General features: G+C 42.7%; 1 protein-coding gene across 9 annotated transcripts in view; it reads left to right on the forward strand.

Moving 5' to 3' along the window:
• Positions 1-18,104, forward strand: part of dst (dystonin) — a 394,574-nt gene that overhangs the window by 295,996 nt on the left and 80,474 nt on the right. For all 9 annotated transcript variants that reach the window (XM_067984067.1, XM_067984069.1, XM_067984065.1 and 6 more), the window contains 8 exons: positions 1,043-1,204; positions 1,314-1,484; positions 5,460-5,626; positions 6,873-7,032; positions 7,196-7,522; positions 7,697-7,781; positions 9,587-9,828; positions 11,996-12,202. In XM_067984067.1, coding sequence (XP_067840168.1) covers positions 1,043-1,204; positions 1,314-1,484; positions 5,460-5,626; positions 6,873-7,032; positions 7,196-7,522; positions 7,697-7,781; positions 9,587-9,828; positions 11,996-12,202 — 1,521 coding nt within the window. The remainder of the gene's footprint in view (positions 1-1,042; positions 1,205-1,313; positions 1,485-5,459; positions 5,627-6,872; positions 7,033-7,195; positions 7,523-7,696; positions 7,782-9,586; positions 9,829-11,995; positions 12,203-18,104) is intronic.

The following is an 18,104-nucleotide window of genomic DNA, read 5'->3' on the forward strand; positions in this document are numbered from 1 at the left end:
TTCAAATCCTACCATGGCAGTTTGAGAATTTGAATTCCGTTTTTAAAAACCTGGAAATAAATAGCTAGTATCAGTAAAAATGACCATGAAGCTGTCGGATTGTCATAAAAACCTAACTGGTTCACTAATGTCCCTTTTAGGGAAGGAAATCTGCAGTCTGGCCTATGTGATTCCAGCCCCTTACCAACGTGGTTGACTCTTAACTGCCCTCTGAAGTAGCCGAGCAAATTGTATCAAAACTTTCTCAGGGCAACTAGGGATGAGCAATAAATGCCAGCCTTGCTAGTGATGTCCACATCCCGAGAATGAATAATAATGAAAAGTGATAGTGATGAAGTGCTGGATTGCTGTTGCTTAAAGTAAATTTTAGCAAGTACCAAAGACCACTGGTTTTACATTTTACCAAAGTGATATACCGCGATTTGCCCAGTATGCACGGTGGACGGTAAATCCATCTGCATGAACCATACCTGAAGTCTCCATCAGCTGTTTGCACTGTTAACAACCACAGAAGGCAGTCGGAAAGTGGAGACTTTGGTCACCTGATACGTTTAACATGAGATCCGGCCAACCTCTGCTGCAATGTCTTGGTTCTCTTTATGTTTCTGTGCTTCTAATATCTGCCTGTTTATGTTGCAAAGTGAGATGTTGATTGGATGCAGCCATATAAAAAAAAAATCGGCAGGACTGAACTGCCCGAAATAGTTGGTAGGCTTAATACGGTTTCAACAGTGCCTTTGTAATTGATGCCTATGGTGATGGCAAATGGTCAGCGCCATTTGCCCGATATAGGCGGCTGTCTGGGATAAGCAAGGAGACTAAGTTGTGGGGACTGTATTACAAATGGTCACTTGAGCGGAACTCAACGTAACATGATTTGACATAAATATTGGAAAAGTGCAAATCCTATCTCATTCTGAAATTCTCCTGGTATTTATTTTTGTATAGCTATCCATGGAATGGTATTAGACCTATGTCTAATTGGACTCATTTTGTCTAATGTGTATTGTAATGCTTTTCCCGTCCTTTGTACAAACTACAGGTATTTCAGAAGGAAGAGATTGAGCCACTGCAGGCTGTGCTCCAAGAGATTAACCGGCTCGGCCAGGGGTTGATCCAGAGTGCAGCGAAAAATACCAATATCCAGAAGTTGGAACAAGACCTTGAAGAAGCAAACACACGATGGAATACTCTCACCAAAAAGGTCTATTTTCTTCCTTTCTTCACCCCTCCCCTCATGGTTAGACACATAGCTCTGTATGTGCTGTGTGTGCACTCCAGTTAATTTGAGGATTGTATAATCTGCTTCATAGGTTGCAGAACGAGCTGCCAAGCTGCAGGAAGCCCTTTTGCATTGTGGGAGGTTTCAGGACGCGCTGGAATCGTTACTCAGCTGGTTAATGGATACAGAGGAACTTGTAGCCAATCAGAAGCCACCTTCCGCGGAGTTCAAAGTAGTGAAGGCTCAGATTCAAGAACAGAAAGTAAGTCAATAATAAGTTGTGAATTTGTACAAGGCCACTGCTGGAGTTTGACGTTTTAAGCCAGCATTTTCTTTCTCATTTATATCTACGTAATGGGGTCAATTTTAACTCTGGGTGGGACGGATGCCCCTAGAGGGAGCTCAGCATGAGAGCCTGGGCCATTTTAACTCGTTTGAACACTCTACTGATGTCTCACGCCCAAATCCGGCAGGAGTGACATCAGGGCCGGTGGCCCGAGGACGCAAGGGAATGGTCTCCGGCATGAAGCTGGTGCTGGGAGAGGGGGTTTGGGGTTAAGGTCCCAGTGCTGGGAGGGAGATGCAAGACTAGGACATAAGAACATAAGAAATAGGAGCAGGAGGAGGCCATACGGCCCCTCGGGCCTGCTCTGCTATTCAATCGGGTCATGGCTGATCTTCGACCTCAACTCTACTTTCCCCCCCCCCCCCCCCCCGATCCCCATATCCCTTGATTCCCCTAGAGTCCAAGAATCTATCGATCTCAGCCTCGAATATATTCAGTGACTCAGCATCCACAGCCCTCTGGGGTAGAGAATTCCAAAGATTCACAACCCTATGAGTGAAGAAATTCCTCCTCTTCTCAGTCTTGAATGGCCGACCCCATATCCTGCGAATATGCCCCCTGGTTCTAGACTCTCCAGCTAGGGGAAACAATCTCTCAGCATCTACCCTGTCAAGCCTCCTCAGAATCTTATATGTTTCAATGAGATCACCTCTCAATTCTTCTAAACTCCAGAGAGTATAGGCCCATTCTACTCAACCTCTCCTCATAGGACAACCCTCACATCCCAGGAATTAATCTAGTGAATCTTCGCTGTATCGCCTCCAAGGCAAGTATGTTCTTCCTTAGATAAGGAAACCAAAACTGTAAGCAGTATTCCAGGTGAGGTCTCACTAAAGCCCTGTACAACTGTGTTAAGACTTCCTTACTCTTGTATTCCAACCCCCTTGCAATAAAAGCCAACATGGCATTTGCCTTCCTAATTGCCTGTTTTTCCTGCATACTAACTTTTTGTGTTTCTTGTACATGGACACCCATGTCTCAACATTTAATAGTTTCTTACCATTTTCTATTCTTCCTACCAAAGTGAATAACCTCACATTTCCCCACATTAGAACCATAGAAAAGATACAGCACAGAAAGGGGCCATTTGGCCCATCATGTCCACGCCGGCTCGAAGAACAACCAGGTGCCCATTCTAATCCCACCTTCCAGCACCCGGTCTGTAGCCCTGCAGCTTACAGCATTTTAGGTGCAGGTCCGGGTACTTTTTAAAAGAGCTGGGGGTCCCTGCCTCTACCACCAATTCGGGCAGCGAATTCCATACACCCACCACCCTCTGGATAAAAAAGTTTAACCTCATGTCCCCTCTAATCCTTCCGCCAATCAGCTTAAATCTATGTCCTCTAGTTCTTGAACTCTCCGCTAGGGGAAACAGGTACTTCCTGTCTATCTGGGCCCCTCATAATTTTGTACACCTCAATCAAGTCACCCCTCAGTCTCCTCTGCTCCAAGGAAAACAACCCCAGCCTATCCAATCTCTCCTCGTAGCTGCAATTTTCAAGCCCTGGCCACATTCTTGTAAATCTTCTCTGCACTCTGTCCAGAGCAATTACGTCCTTCCTGTAATGTGGTGACCAGAACTGCGCACAATACTCCAGCTGTGGCCTTACTAGCGTTTTACTTCATTATACAGCATCAGCCACCTTCTTGCCCACTCACTTAATCTGTCTTTATCACTTTGCAGACTCTTCATGTCCTCCTTACAGCTTACTTTCCCACCTAGCTTTGTATCATCAGCAAACTTGGATACATTACACTTGGTCCCTTCATCTAAGTCATTAATATAGATTGTAAATAGCTGAGGCCCAAGCACCAATGCTTGTGGCACCCCACTAGTTACAGCCTGTCAACCTGCCTTCCCATTAGGGACTGGGGAAGCCCAAGGACCCCTGCTGCTCCCGACCCACAAAGATTCCACAGAAAAGTAAAATTATTTTTTTAACTTACCACGGCCTCATCTCGTCACTCCATGGACTCCCACAATTGTAGAGCTGTCAGGGTTGGCCCGGTGCAGGCCTCCCTATTCCAGTGTGTATATGTGTGTATGTCTAAAATTGGGGCCATAAATATAAGATAGTCATTAATAATTCCAATAAGAAATTCAGGAGAAACTGCTTTACCCAGAGAGTGGTTAGAATGTGGAACTTGCTACCACATGGAGTGGTTGAGGCGAGTAGCATAGAAGCATTTAAGGGGAAGTTAGATAAACACATGAAGGAGAAAGGAATAGAAAGATATGTTGATAATGTTAGATGAAGAGAGGTGGGAGGAGGCTCGTGTGGAACAAACAGCCGAATGTGCTATAAATTTGATGTATATATTTGTGAGATTCACAGATATACAATCTAAACTTAAAAGTAGATGAGTTGAAAGGTCAAACAGTGATGTGATAATGTTGTAAGAGAATAATGTTGGTTTTGAGTGGCCCTCCTCAGAAGTAATGATGTCAGTTCGAGCTCGAAGTTCTTGTTACCAGAACCTCCGCAGTGAATGAATTGAAGTCTGATGGCAGTCACTCATTTCGATTAGATGTATATTTATGTGGCAGGAGGGGAGAGGGGGTGAAGGGCTGTTTCAGTTGTCTTTTTCTAGTGCTTGTAAAAAGTTTGAGACTTACTTATAGCAGTGTGCAGTTAGCAGTGGTGAGTTCTGTCGGCAGTTCCACATTGCTCACTGATAAGATGAAGTCTGGATGTGCACACACCTTTGAGTGTTGAGGGCCTTGTGCTCAAAGCCGAGTGTGATGGAAATTGTGGTTTTAGGCATCAGGTGTCAAGCTCGGTGAATGACTCATGGTTGTAAATGACCTTTCAGTAGAGGGGGTTGTGATTGGCCATCATCCATACAGCTATCTCAGAAGTTATCTTCTTGAAACACTTTAATTACGAAATGGCTGGTTTTCTTTGTTGGTCTCCATTGAATTGAATTCTTTGATTATCTGAACACTCGCTCAGCTCAATCAATATGGTGCTTTTAGATGAAGTGCTGCATCCTAACCTAAGATTATCTAAGCTCCCCCAATCACTCAATTGGCTAGTGTGGAACTGAGCCACCCATGCAGGCGAGTGTGACCCCAGCTTCAATCCCTGGTCTGTGTTCAGTTAGCTGATCTCGTTTGGGGTGAAAGTTTGGGGCACTGCAACTAGCTTCAGCATCCCCAGTCTAGAGAGGGTTTAAACCTCATCCATGGTCCCTACTCCTGATCACAACCCAGTGACTCCTGTTGGAAAGTGCATGTCAGCGATACAGTTAGTGTACGGGCACAGGTTAAACATTTTATGACTGGAGGCACTGGGTTCTGGTAATCAGTAACCTAGAGTTTATTGCTCCTTATTAACGAACCAGTGACAAATTAGTACTGAGAATGTCACTGTTGGTAGGGTAGGAAGTTATGTAGTAAATTCATTGAATGCTTTACTATAAGTGAACTGTTCACCGGAGTGGGTTCCATTGCATAGCACTTAGTTCCAAATATCTAAGGTTAAAAACTAGTTGGGTTTACTGAATGCAGTCAGAAAATTGCATCGAGAATCATACAGCTCAGAAGAAGGCCATTCAGCCCATCGTGCCCATGCTGGCTCTTTGAAAGAGCTATCCAATTAGTCCCACTTCCCCGTTCTTTCCCCATAGTCCTGCAAATTTTTCCTTTTCAAGTATATACCCAATTTCCTTTTGAAAGTTACTATTGAATCTGCTTCCACCACCCTTTTCTTGCAGTATAATTCCAGTGTGACCTTTTTTAAATACCAATACTGTCGCTGTAAAGAAAATGGTAACAATCAGTCTCAAAGTTGGACAACACAGACTTCTGCTCCCAGTTTATACAAATGAATAGCAAGTCTTGACTACTCTGTAGACCATGAATCTGACTGAATTGTTGTTCTGATGAAGCTTCTCCAACACTTGCTGGATGATCGCAAACCAACTGTGGAGATGATCAAGCAAGAAGGGGAGAAGATTGCTGAGTCGGCCGATTCCACAGACCGAGAGAAGACTCTGAAACAACTGCAAGGCCTGAATCGTAGATGGAATTCTCTGCTCTCCAAGGCTGAGAACAGGTACAGAAGGATTTGCACCCATTTGGAAATTAACCATCTGGAAAACTGAAATACATTATATGAACAAAAACATTGACCTTGCAAAATTATGGTTTACGGTTATTAGATACAATTATTGCAGACTGAAGTGATCAACAAGGCTTCATTTCTGAGGCTCAGATTTCAATTAATTTCTAATGAATCGTATAATCATATGGCAGATGTGATATTAAAAATAGGACAGTGGTTAATTCCCTGAACCAGTCCTGTCAGTACCGTAGCCTTTTATGCCTTTTGTAAGTAATGATTTTTCTTATATAGTTTTTTTTTTTAAGGAGCTTGAGATTATACAACATCAGATGGTATGAGAGAGAAGATAAACCAGAAATGGCCTTGTCTGTTCTATGAAGGGTCCTGGGCGAAATGCAAACCTTTGTCTTTCAGATGCCATTAGCTTTTTCTGTTTTTAAGTCGGAAATCTTGTCTGTCCTGACTTGAAAATTTTGTTTTTGTATTTTTTTACTTTTTATTTACCAACTTTGCATCACTGTGTGATGTCACTGGTCGTACAACAACGTAACACTGAGCACAGAGGTTACTGAGCACAGAGGTTACACAGCAGGTGATGGAGGCTCAAGCTGGGTAGATGACTCCCCTAGACTTCCCCTCTCTTGAATTGCTCTGGTAGTTATGAGACAGTAGGCTTGGTCCTGTATCATTATGCAAAGTAATTTCCCTCAGGAAATATATGGTTTAGAAAACGCTACAATGATAATATCAACTACAACTGACACAGTCAATGAGGGGCTGGTCCATGTATATGGGGGTGAAAAGTGTTGAAGTTGATATGGGTGCTTATATAGAAACTTGTCAACTATTTCATCAAAAATATTCAGGAGGACGCAAACCTAAAATGACCGAAGTTGTATCCAATATTTCAATATTTTTGCTGTGATGGACTTTGGGTTTCTATCTTCTGGATGTCTCGATCTCGGGGGCAGCAGGGGCGATCTTCCACAGTTCTCCAATATTTATCCCTCAACCAACAACACTAAAACGGATTATCTGGTCTTTATCTCATTGCTGTTTGTGGGACCTTGCAGTGTGCAAATTGGCTGCTGTGTTTCCTACATTACAACAGTGGCTGTGCTTCAAAAAGTACTTCATTGGCTGTAAAGTGCTTTGGGATACCCCGAGGTCGTGAAAGGCGTGATATAAATGCAAGTTTTTATTTATATCAAGGTTCCTATTTTTCCCTTCTCTACAGACAGCGGCAGTTGGAGGCCATCTTGGTCGTGGCTCAGCAGTTCCACGATACTGTGGAGCCCTTGATGGAATGGCTCACTGCGACCGAGAAAAGGGTTGCGAACTCTGAACCTATTGGTACTCAGACTGCCAAGCTGCAAGAGCAGATTTCCCAGCACAAAGTGAGTATTAGCACAGGTGTTGGTTCACACTTTCTTCTTTCACTTTTAAGTTACGTCTTTGCATTATTATTTGTTTTTGGAAGTACTTTGTGTTGCCATTCTTTTCTGCACCAGTTTATTTTCTCGCAGTATCTTTTCTCATTCATTTGTACACCTTGCGTAGGCCACAGGAGATGACGTCGTCAGTCACGGTAAACAGTTGCACCAGGCTATTAGCATTGGTCAGTCGTTAAAGACTATGAGTTCCAGAGATGATAAGGACATGGTGCAGGGATGGCTGGATTCTGCCCAGACTCGGTACATTGAGATCCAGGACAGGTGTGGCCGTAAAGCTGCCCTGATCCAGCAGGCTCTCTCCAATGCCTGGATCTTTGGGGAGGAGGAAGTAGAGGTCCTGAACTGGTTGGCTGAAGTGCAGGACAAACTCGACAATGTGGCCGTTCAGGACTACAACCCCGATCACCTTCAGAAACAGCATTCGGAGCATCTGGTACCTTTTTCATTATGCTTTATTTTTTGATTTCTACGATTCATTAATTTTTTTAAAATATAATTTTCCTTTTGAGAGCTGTTTTTGTTTTGAATGAATCAAAACGTTGCCAAAACTCAGAGGTTTGGCTACTTCTACTAATTTCCATTGACCAAACCTGTCCTATGATAATAGGCTCTTCACGAGGACATCATGCTACGCAAGCAGCATGTAGATCAGGCCGTTAAGAACGGATTGGCTCTACTGAAACAGACAACAGGTAAGCAGTCGGGATACGGGGGATGATGATTTTCTTCTTGGTTTCGCCCTGTTTGTGGCAGTTCACGGTGGGGGTGGGGGGAAGCGAGGGCGGTGGTGGGAGATCAGGGGCAGAGAGTTTACATTATGGGCTTCTGCCTCTTTTGCACCTGGCTTGAATTTCTGGTGGGCCTGGGGCCAAAGTGCAGGAGGCCCCCATTAGTGAGAGCTTCTTTAAGAGATTCAAATGATACAGGAGTCATTTTGCAACCAATACACTAGAACAGCATTAGATTGTAATCACACCCATGCAGAATGGTGAGTCTAGGGTTACTAAGATAGCAGCGTAAGTTCCACTTAAGCTTTCATCAGCCTTTGCGGTAATTGCTCTGTGCTCCTCCTCTTTCCCCCCCCTCCACCCCCCCCCCCTCCTGCCACAACCTTTGGTGCCACCAGTAGGTTTTCCTGTAGAAATAACGCCTTTCTGTTCACCTGTAGATCTCGCGCTCTCCTTTTTGATGCTCCATAAAACCTACCTCTTAAACTAAGCTTTTGGTCATTTGTCCTGATGGTTCCTTCTTTGGCTTGATGTCAATTTTTGTCTGACTACACTCCTGTGAAGCGCCTTCAGATGTTTTCCTAGCTTAAAGGTGCTATATAAATGCAAGTTCTGGGCTGTTCAAGAGGAGGAGGAGGAGGAGGAGGAGGAGGAGGACCAACAAAGCAATGCCTGACAAGGCTACGGTAGAAGTGTTCTATGGGCACCCTGACCCTTTGTGGTACTCTGAAACCAGCATCTGTAGAAAGAGGTGCACATATATCATTGCAGAGAATTTGTTTGTGTGGAAGCTACAATTCCCAAGGTATAAGGTGGTAGCAGTCCCACCAAGATGCCACTGGTCATATCCGCAGGCACTGGCAAACCCATCTAAACCCGGAAATGGGGAGTGAAATTTCCCAGAAACATAATAGCAACATCTCAAAAGTTTTTCAAAAAACTTTTATTTCCTTTTTAGTGTGTATTATGACTGTAGATGAATAGTTCTGTCTTCACGTATTGTTGAAATATGCTCGAGCTTCTCAGTACTGAGTATTGTGCGTGATCAACCTTTGGCACTTGAGACAATGGTTTACATGCAGTTCCTCATGGTGTGTCAGCCATGGCTCAGTGGGTAGCACACTCGCCTCTGAGTTAGAAGATTGTGGGTTCAAGTCCCATTCCAGAGACTTGAGCACAAAATCCAGGCTGACACTCCCAGTGCAGCGCTGAGGGAGTGCTGCATTGTCGGAAGTGCCGTCTTTCGGATGAGACGTTATACCAATTCTGCCTTCTCGGGTGGATGTAAAAGATCCCATGGCACTATTTTGAAGAAGAGCAGGGGAGTTCTCCCCGGTGTCCTGGCCAATATTTGTCCCTCAACCAACATCACTAAAACTGATTATCACATTACTGTTTGTGCGACCTTCCTGTGTCCAAATCGGCTGCCACGTTTCCTACTTTACAACAGTGTCTACACTTCAAAAGTACTGCATTGGTTGTAAAGCGCTTTGGGACGTCCTGAAGTCATGAAAGACGCTATTTAAATGCAAGTGTTTCTTTATTTCTTTCAAATAGAAAGTGTAGCTTTCTGTTGATTTTCTGAAGTGCGTTGAATAGTTCTTGAACTTGCTTCACTCAGGCTGAAATCAGGTTTGGTAGGCCACCAAATTACATGAATAGGTTACTGACTGGCTGCTGACGGACTCTGAAATACATTCTTCCCTCGCTTTTAACTGCATATTAATTTACACAATACTTGGAGCATTTTAACTTTTTTTTTCCTTTAGGGGATGAAGTTATAATAATTCAGGAAAGGTTAGATGGCATCAAAGCTCGATATGCAGAGATCACCACTACAAGTGGTAAAGTCTTGAAGACCTTAGAACAGACCCTCCAGCTCGCTACCAAATTTCAGTCTGCTCATGAGGTGTTATCTGCCTGGCTCGAGAAGGTGGAGGCTGAACTGGTCACATATGCTTCTGAGATACTTGCAGGAGAACAGCTAGCTCAAGCACAGGAAAGACAAAAAGTAAGTGTTGCTTCACATTGTAACTTCAGTGTGTGTGTGCATGTTTGACTGTGGCCCATCCATATTATAACGTTTTTTATCTGAATATATTTCCTCGTTAGTTCTGCCTCCACATACAAATGGGATTTTTCCATGTGTGCGCGTTAGTTCTTGTGTTAGTGCCTGTGTGCGTGTTAGTGTGTGCCGTTACAATGTGTGCATGTTAGTTTGTGTTAGTGCGTGTGTGTTTGTGTGTGCGCAGATTACAGCGTGTGTGTGTTACTGTGTCTGTGCACGCTTGCGTGTGTGTTTTATGGTGGTGGGCATTTTCAGTAAAATTGCTATTTCTAGCCGGTTTCCTGTGGGTGTGTCTGATCTTTCACTGAAAGCTTTTGAGTAAAACGTTTTGTTGGTTGAAACACATTGCTGAGCAGTTGCTGTGACAGAGACTGAATGACAGAGACTGAATTGTTAGTTTGCTTTCTGTGCAATCTCACACTTCAGTAGTCAGTCAAAGTGCACGTCTAAAGGTATTTTTGCGTTGTCCATACACCATCAGTAAATCGCTCAAGCAGCGACTCGTGACCTCTGAGTAACCCCTCCCTGTGTGTTTTTAGCCAGGGTGCCACTGAATGGAGATCTATGTTTTCCATTGTTCCCAGCAGCTGCTCTTGGGATGTATAAAAAGTCTTGATGCTATTGAAAGCGCAGAGTTAATCTGTTTGTATTGAGGGCAGTGGCCATTGTCAGTGGGAGTGTTACACTCTGTCACTGATGTCAAGTTATCAGTGTTCAGAAATATCTGAAATGGACAGGATCTTACGATAATCAGGAGCTTGTGATTATCAGAAATTCTGTAAAATTATCACAATTGGACTTTTTTTCAAAAAAATCTTTCATTGCTTTTTTTTGGGCCATTAAGATTAGTAAAATGGTATGGCGTAGTGTTAGTACCAATTTTATAAGTTGACTGCAGTTTTAGCTTATACTTTATTTACTGAATTGAGAACTTTTCAGTTATGAACTGCAGGTTTTTTTTTCTTCAATAAGTGCTGTGTTGACACAATTGCTAATTCTCTTGTAAACGCCGCAGCACATCAGGAACACACTGATAGTTACTGCAAGAGCCAAGGAGAATAAAATCACCGCGTCACAATTGCCTCTTTGAAATAAAACATTTCAGATGGTTAAACAGTGATCAGGGCTGCTGTCTGAACTCGGGGCAAGGGCTGTGATTAGAAACCACTTGAAAGTTTAGTGTTGTAGTTTTTCCATATTTTACCATTGATTAGACTCAATGGGGTAGATTTTGAGTGAATGGAAATAAAAAGGGGAGAGATGTAATCCGAGCTGCCGACTTGCTGTCACCATTTTACACTATCGCACAGTCTCAAAATCTACCCCAATCACAGGCATATGTTATTCTTGTAAACAATTTTACAACACCAAGTTATAGTCCAGCAATTTTATTTTAAATTCACAAGCTTTCGGAGGCTACCTCCTTCGTTATTCTTGTTATTCTGTGTTTCATCAAGTATCACTTTGAAAATAGTCTCTTTCACATAACAACATTATACTTCTTAAATCTTTTTTGACAATTAAAAAGAAATATTGAATTACTTTTGATCAAGTTAAGACTGAAATATTCTTGTGGTTCTTTACCAGTATTTTAATTTTTTTTCAGAACTTTATGCTGATTTATACTTAATTGTACCTTTTACTTGCACAGTGTGTACAGAAACAGAGACTGATATAGCGGGGGTAATTTTAACCTTACACATGGGGTGGGAAACCCACGGGATGGGGTGGAACACTGATTTTACACCCGCCCGTATTGCTCTGCATTGACTTCAAAATCAAATTTGAAAGCAGCTGATCCTGTCGGTTTCCCGACGGGCGGGTTAGGTTAAAATTGCCCCCATTAAGTCTGATGGCAGAAGTTTTGGTACAATAGTGTTATTTAGTAGGAGTGTTTTATTGGTGTTTAAATAGGCAGGGTACACAGGGGCCAACCTATTTTGCAGGGGGTGGTGGGTGGGGTTTGAAAGCATGGTCACTTTGGCACCTGGAGTAGGAGATGGTTTGCTCCTTTTATTAACCCATACAATGTACAGTTGCACTGGGCATTGATGCACTAAAACACAACAAACGTGTGCTGAGGTAACTCACTTTCTGTGCTCATCCCTAGGAGCTGAAGAAAGAGATGATGGAACACAGGGTGAGCCTCGACACTGTTAACGAGGTCAGCAGTGCTCTGTTGGAGTTGGTTCCGTGGAGAGCAAGAGAAGGACTCGACAAACTGGTGTCCGATGACAATGAACGGTACAGATTAGCGAGTGACACCATAGCGCAAAAGGTGGAAGAAATAGATGCTGCTATACAGAGATCACAGCAGGTACGTCACTCTCTCCTCTGTTGCGCCAAGGAAGATGAATGTCCTCTTTATTTTGCAAACGGAGGTGCGTTTGATAAATATTTACGCAAAAAGTTCTGCCGCTTCATTATTCTCCAGTGACAAAAGGAGCTTTTGGAGAGGATTTAAGTATGCATCTTGGACACTGCTTGATATGGTTACAAGTGGCATCTGGAGGCTGAAGCAGAGCTAATTTGTTCATTGTTAAAGCCATCTGTCTGATCCATCAATTGTTCAACTTGGGTTCTTGCAGAGCTGGAAATCTATCACAAATGCTTCATGCAATAGAGGAGACATTTAACTCATTGAAAGCAGCTACACTGGTATCCACCATTTCAAAGCTGGTGTGTGTGTGCGTATGTTTTTTTTTGAAAGGGGAATGTGTTAAAAAGGAAAATTGGCATTAGACCAGTGAGTGCTAATGTGAGGTAATGTAAAAAGTGTTGTTTTTGGATTCCCTGTAAAAAGAGTTCCTGTTGATACTTGGGGATAGAAATTCTTGGGTGATTTTGCATCAACCGCCTATATACTCCCCGTCAGATATTCCGTTCCATTGACTCTAAGACAAATTTCTACACCCACCCCAGGTGATATGTGAAAATGTAAGCAGCTTACTTCTTGCACCCTGTGCATTAAATAATGTCACGTCAGCAATTGATGTGGGAGTAGAACCATTTCTTCATATATATTCCATTGATTTAATTCACTGCTTTCACTTAAAGGCTATCATCATCACCTAAATGTTAGAAAGAGAGGTATCAGTAGAACCAGCACAAAGAGGCCATTTGGCCCATTGTTCCGGTACTGGTGCTAGCTCTTCCAACTCAAACTATCTACTGTAATCCATTTTTTAAAATTCATTCATGGGATGTGGGTATCGCTGGCGAGGCCAGCATTTATTTCCCATCCCTAATTGCCCTTGAAAAGGTGGTGGTGAGCCGCCTTCTTGAACCCTGCAGTCCGTGTAGTGAAGGTTCTCCCACAGTGCTGTTAGGAAGGGAGTTCCAGGATTTTGACCCAGCGACGATGAAGGAACGGCGATGTATTTCCAAGTCGGGATGGTGTGTGACTTGGAGGGGAACGTGCAGGTGGTGTTGTTCCCATGTGCCTGCTGCTCTTGTCCTTCTAGGTAGTAGAGGTCGCGGGTTTGGGAGGTGCTGTCGAAGAAGCCTTGGCAAGTTGCTGCAGTGCATCCTGTGAATGGTACACACTGCAGCCACGGTGCGCCGGTGGTGAAGGGAGTGAATGTTTAGGGTGGTGGATGGGGTGCTTTGTCCTGGATGGTGTCGAGCTTCTTGAGTGTTGTTGGAGCTGCACTCATCCAGGCAAGTGGAGAGTATTCCATCACACTCCTGACTTGTGCCTTGTAGATGGTGGAAATGCTTTGGGGAGTCAGGAGGTGAGTCACTCGCCGCAGAATACCCAGTCTCTGACCTCTTGTAGATTCGATGTGCCTCAGTCACTCCTTTTAGTGCCTTCTGGTTGCACAACACTTTTTGTGGAACTACCCATGATGAGACATTATGTTCTGATCACGTGATATTATCTGTGTTTGCATTGGTGTGCACTAGCTCACACTAACTATAACTATTAATGCCATCAGAACAAAACTTGATTTCATATCGGGGCTGAATGGGTTAAATTATGAGGACAGGTTGCCTAAACTTGGTTTGCATTCCCTTGAGTATAAGAGATTGAGGGCTAATCTGATCGAGGCGTTTAAAATGTTAAAAGAATTTGAGGAGGTAGATAGAGACACTATTTCCTCTTGTGGGGAATCAAGAACAAAGGGACATAATCTTAAAATTAGAGCTAGGCAATTCAGGAGTGAAATCAGGAAGCACTTTTTCACACACAAGGTAGTGGAAATCTGGAACTCTCCCCATAAAGGCTATGGATGCTGGGGATCAATTGGAGCTTTCAAGACTGAGATCGATAGATTTTTTTTTAGGTAAGGGTATCAAGGGATATGGAGCAAAAGCAGGTCAATGGGGTTGACATACAGTTCAGCCATGATCTAATTAAATGGCAGAACAGGCACGAGGGGCTGAATGGCCTCCTCCTGTTCCTGATGTTCCTATGTTTCCTCTAAAATGTGTTCCTGGGCTCGAACATAAAGCAAACAGTGAAAATGATTTTTGGTCCATCAATCCCATCCTTCTCATGATCCTGTGGATTTTACCGAACCACATCTATCTGTGACGGTAAGTTCTAAATAAATACTCCCTGATCCCCAAAGTTTATAACACAAAATGAAGAGTATTCCTCCATCCTCAGCTACTCACTAAGTCACAGCTACAGTTTGCACAAACATGAACAAAGGTATTGTTTTTAAAAAGGCTGAAATGAGCAAAACCTAAATCTTGTTTATTATTAGTTACATATTTGGACACTGCACCCCATTTACATTTCATGCCCTCCACCTGAGATTTCACATTTTCAAACCTTATTGGTTGCATGTACTTCGCAAACAACGGAGATATAGAAAGTCAGCCTCCGTTTCCAGTCATATCAACTTGCCATTTCCAAAATTTTGCTTTAAAGTAATATCTATACCGTTGTCGAAATGCCAAATTTCTTGTAATGTGAGCTTTTGCTTTGATCTGCTTTGCTTTGAAGTAAGAATTACTGTCGATAACGCACTACGGCTGGAATTTTCTTTCCCGCCTCCGTTGATAGTCAATGGGTGGAAAATTCCATCTGTTGTCTTGTTTGAAATGCAAGACTTTTCATGTGTTTTAGTGGCTCTTCAATGGGATAGTCATTTCCTGTCGCTCCGATGTGTGACTTTATTTTTAGCATCAAAGTAAACTTCACAATGGGACAAAGATTACTGCAAGTTAACTAAAACCAGAGTCAGACCCAAGGTATTTGTAAATGTTGCTTGTAGTTACCTGTGTTCTTTGGTTAACAAAACCACCAAATACGTCCGAATTTATTTGCTGTAATATCCCGTTCTGATTTGTTAGTACCAGCATAAATCTTGGGTAATGTGAGTGGTGGGGAGATCCCATTTGCAAAGTGCAAATTTAAGTTGAAGCCACATTCAGTTGATTTTCAGAGGTATGTAGAGTGTGTGGATAAGGTAGGGGGAGGGCTGTTCAAATTTTAAGAGGGCACTATCTTGAAATAGTGTTTGGCAAACATCTATCGTGTTCATCGGATTGATTCTCTGCCCATCTGTTAGTACGATGTGTGATAAAACAATTCACCTTGAAGTATATGTGCTCCTTAACAAATGGAATCGGGAGGACATAAAGGGGGAAATAATGTGACGAGCACCGATTTTAATGTAAAAGTTTTGCATGTCCATAGGGTATGGCAAAGTGCCCATAGCACATGAATTTGCTGGTTGGTTCATGGTGTAATAAAGAAATCACTCCTCAGGCCTTGGATTGTCCATGAACAATGCCTCGGCAATCTTCTAGTTACAAATAAAATCTTAACTGGAAAGAAGTCTGTTCCCTGTTCCTTTTATATACATCTGTTTAGTCATTTATAGTTCGGTTTATGGAGTTCATTCAAACTTGATGTGAATAAGATCTCGTGTTCCAATCCTAGCCAGATGCACGTGGGTGACTGACCACTCTGTGAAGGTAAACAAACCTTGTTTGACTCCGTGCCACAAAATAAACTTTGGCTTTATTCTTGGACATTAAGACAATTGAATCTTACTATTCCAGCATTTATTCTGGGATACGTTAAATTTGAAAATTTATATTCAAATATTCGATAAGTTTTTGGTATTTATGTACCCCAATTTTATTGTCGCCTGGAAACATGAGGATTTGTATTCAGAGGACCACGGGTTAACTTTTAAAATGATTGAAATAGCTTGTCAAAATTTTGTAGGGGGGGGGGTGGGGAGGGTTTCGGGCTTGAAAGTCTTTGGATATCATTTATCTTGTTCACTTGCCTAATTCGAAAAGTTAGACTCGAAATGAAAACACATTGTAAACCCTGCCTGTTCTTGCACTCTGAAATCCCATCAGTTTGGAGGCTTTTGAAGTTGATGAGGGGAACTTATTGTGAGTCCTTCAAGCATCAGGTCTTTTCTCTGTAGATGCCCCAGTCATATGTAGCTCATTACTTGTGCTAAATTCTGTACTACTGTTCAATACAATATGAATTATAGAGTGCCAGAAGTTCTAATAACTTGCACCTGGAGCCTTTCTCACCCTATTTCTGGTGGTGGGATACAGGTCTTAGCTACTTGATTAACTAAGCTTTTCCTTCCCTTTGTGATATTGGACCTCTGTTCCTGTGACCAGCTGTATGCAGGTGATTTGACCCCCCCCACCCCCCCCATTTCAGTCAGGTGCCCAGTTAACCCTTTCAGTCAACCCTTTCATCGATACCGTAGGGGTGATTCTGCGGACCTCAGCTTCCAGGGCAGGCCGTGGTGCTTCAGAGGAAATTGTAGGCACGCAGCTGAGTGCTGGAAGCAACTGATTGTGGAATCACCCCTTATAATGTTTGTCAAATATAGCGAAATCACCATAGTAACAAAATGCGCCTGCATTTCAAACAAAATCCACCTTAGCGGCATGCTACAACAACAGAAACTACAGTTAGACATAAAAAGAAATTATTTATATTCAAAGCAAGCATTGACTAATATTATACAGAAACATTTTTGGAGTTTAACCTTGTAGCCCAAAAGAGTGGGGCTTACAATTGTTTCCAGTGGATATGTTTGCTATCGTGTTAATGGTGTTCTCGGACCAGTATTTTCAACTATAGCCACCGAACAGTGGTCTGACACTAGGAAATCTAAATACTTTGTGAATTACCAGCAGCTCAACCAATCTGTGAACACACGTTTGGCCACGTATGTCAACCATAGAGTACCAAAGGATCAGAAGAGACCTCAAACACACACAACCCATCAAAAGGGTCAAGCTGAAACCCAGTATTGCAAATAGGATCATGTATTGCCAAAGAAAGAAGGAAAGACTGGAATTAATATAACGCCTTGCATGACCTCAGGATGTCCCAAAGCACTTTACTGCTAGTTTTGAAGTGTAGTCACTGTTATAATATAGGAGAGTGCGAGATTAATTCGTCGAATCATATTTTTTGCACTTTTTATATGTGGGGCTATAATCATTGCTTTTTTTTGGATGTAAAGCACTCTGGGACATCCTGAGGCTGTAAAAGGTGCTATATAAATGCAAGTCTGTCCTTTTTTTTTTCTTTCTAAAATGTTGAAATGCTAGGGCATTAGATGAGGTAGGAGGCTAATGGTGACAACACTTATTTACACTAAATATTGGTTGCAGTTTTAGTTTGACAGTGGATAGAAGACCAGCTAATTGTGGTTGGGTAGTGCAGTTATTATTGGCCTGACTTATCAGTACCTTGGGGCTGCTGGTCACGATCATAACACCCCCTTTTTATAATGGTGTTGCCACATTATTTACTACAGTAAAACTAAGCTTCTCAAGAGCATTGTTGAAAGCTGAAATACAAGCAGATTATTGAAGGTTAAAGGAGCACTTCTGGGAAGGCTGACAGAATTATATTCTCATGTGCTGCCAGATTAGTTGAGGTCATATCTGTCTCCCCACCACCATTCTTTTCCCCCATTCCCCCACTCCCCCCCCCCCCCCCTCGCACCGCCCAACCCCGTCATCTCCTGGGAGAGGTTTACAAAAAATAGGAAAAATAGGAAAAAATCCTCTCCAATCCCCCTCAGGTGATCAAAATCAGCCCAGGAGATCTCACGGACTAAGTGTTATCTGTAAACACACTTAACTTCTAAAAGTGAACAAGAAGGCTTGAATCCTAGTCTATGCTGATCCCAGACAGAGCAGTGTTAAAATGGGTCAAAATTAAATGAAGGGGACAATCAGACCAGGTTCCTGCTTCTGGTCGCCATCCC

The sequence above is a fragment of the Heptranchias perlo genome, chromosome 5 (genome assembly GCF_035084215.1).
Source record: "Heptranchias perlo isolate sHepPer1 chromosome 5, sHepPer1.hap1, whole genome shotgun sequence".
Classification (NCBI taxonomy): domain Eukaryota; kingdom Metazoa; phylum Chordata; class Chondrichthyes; order Hexanchiformes; family Hexanchidae; genus Heptranchias; species Heptranchias perlo.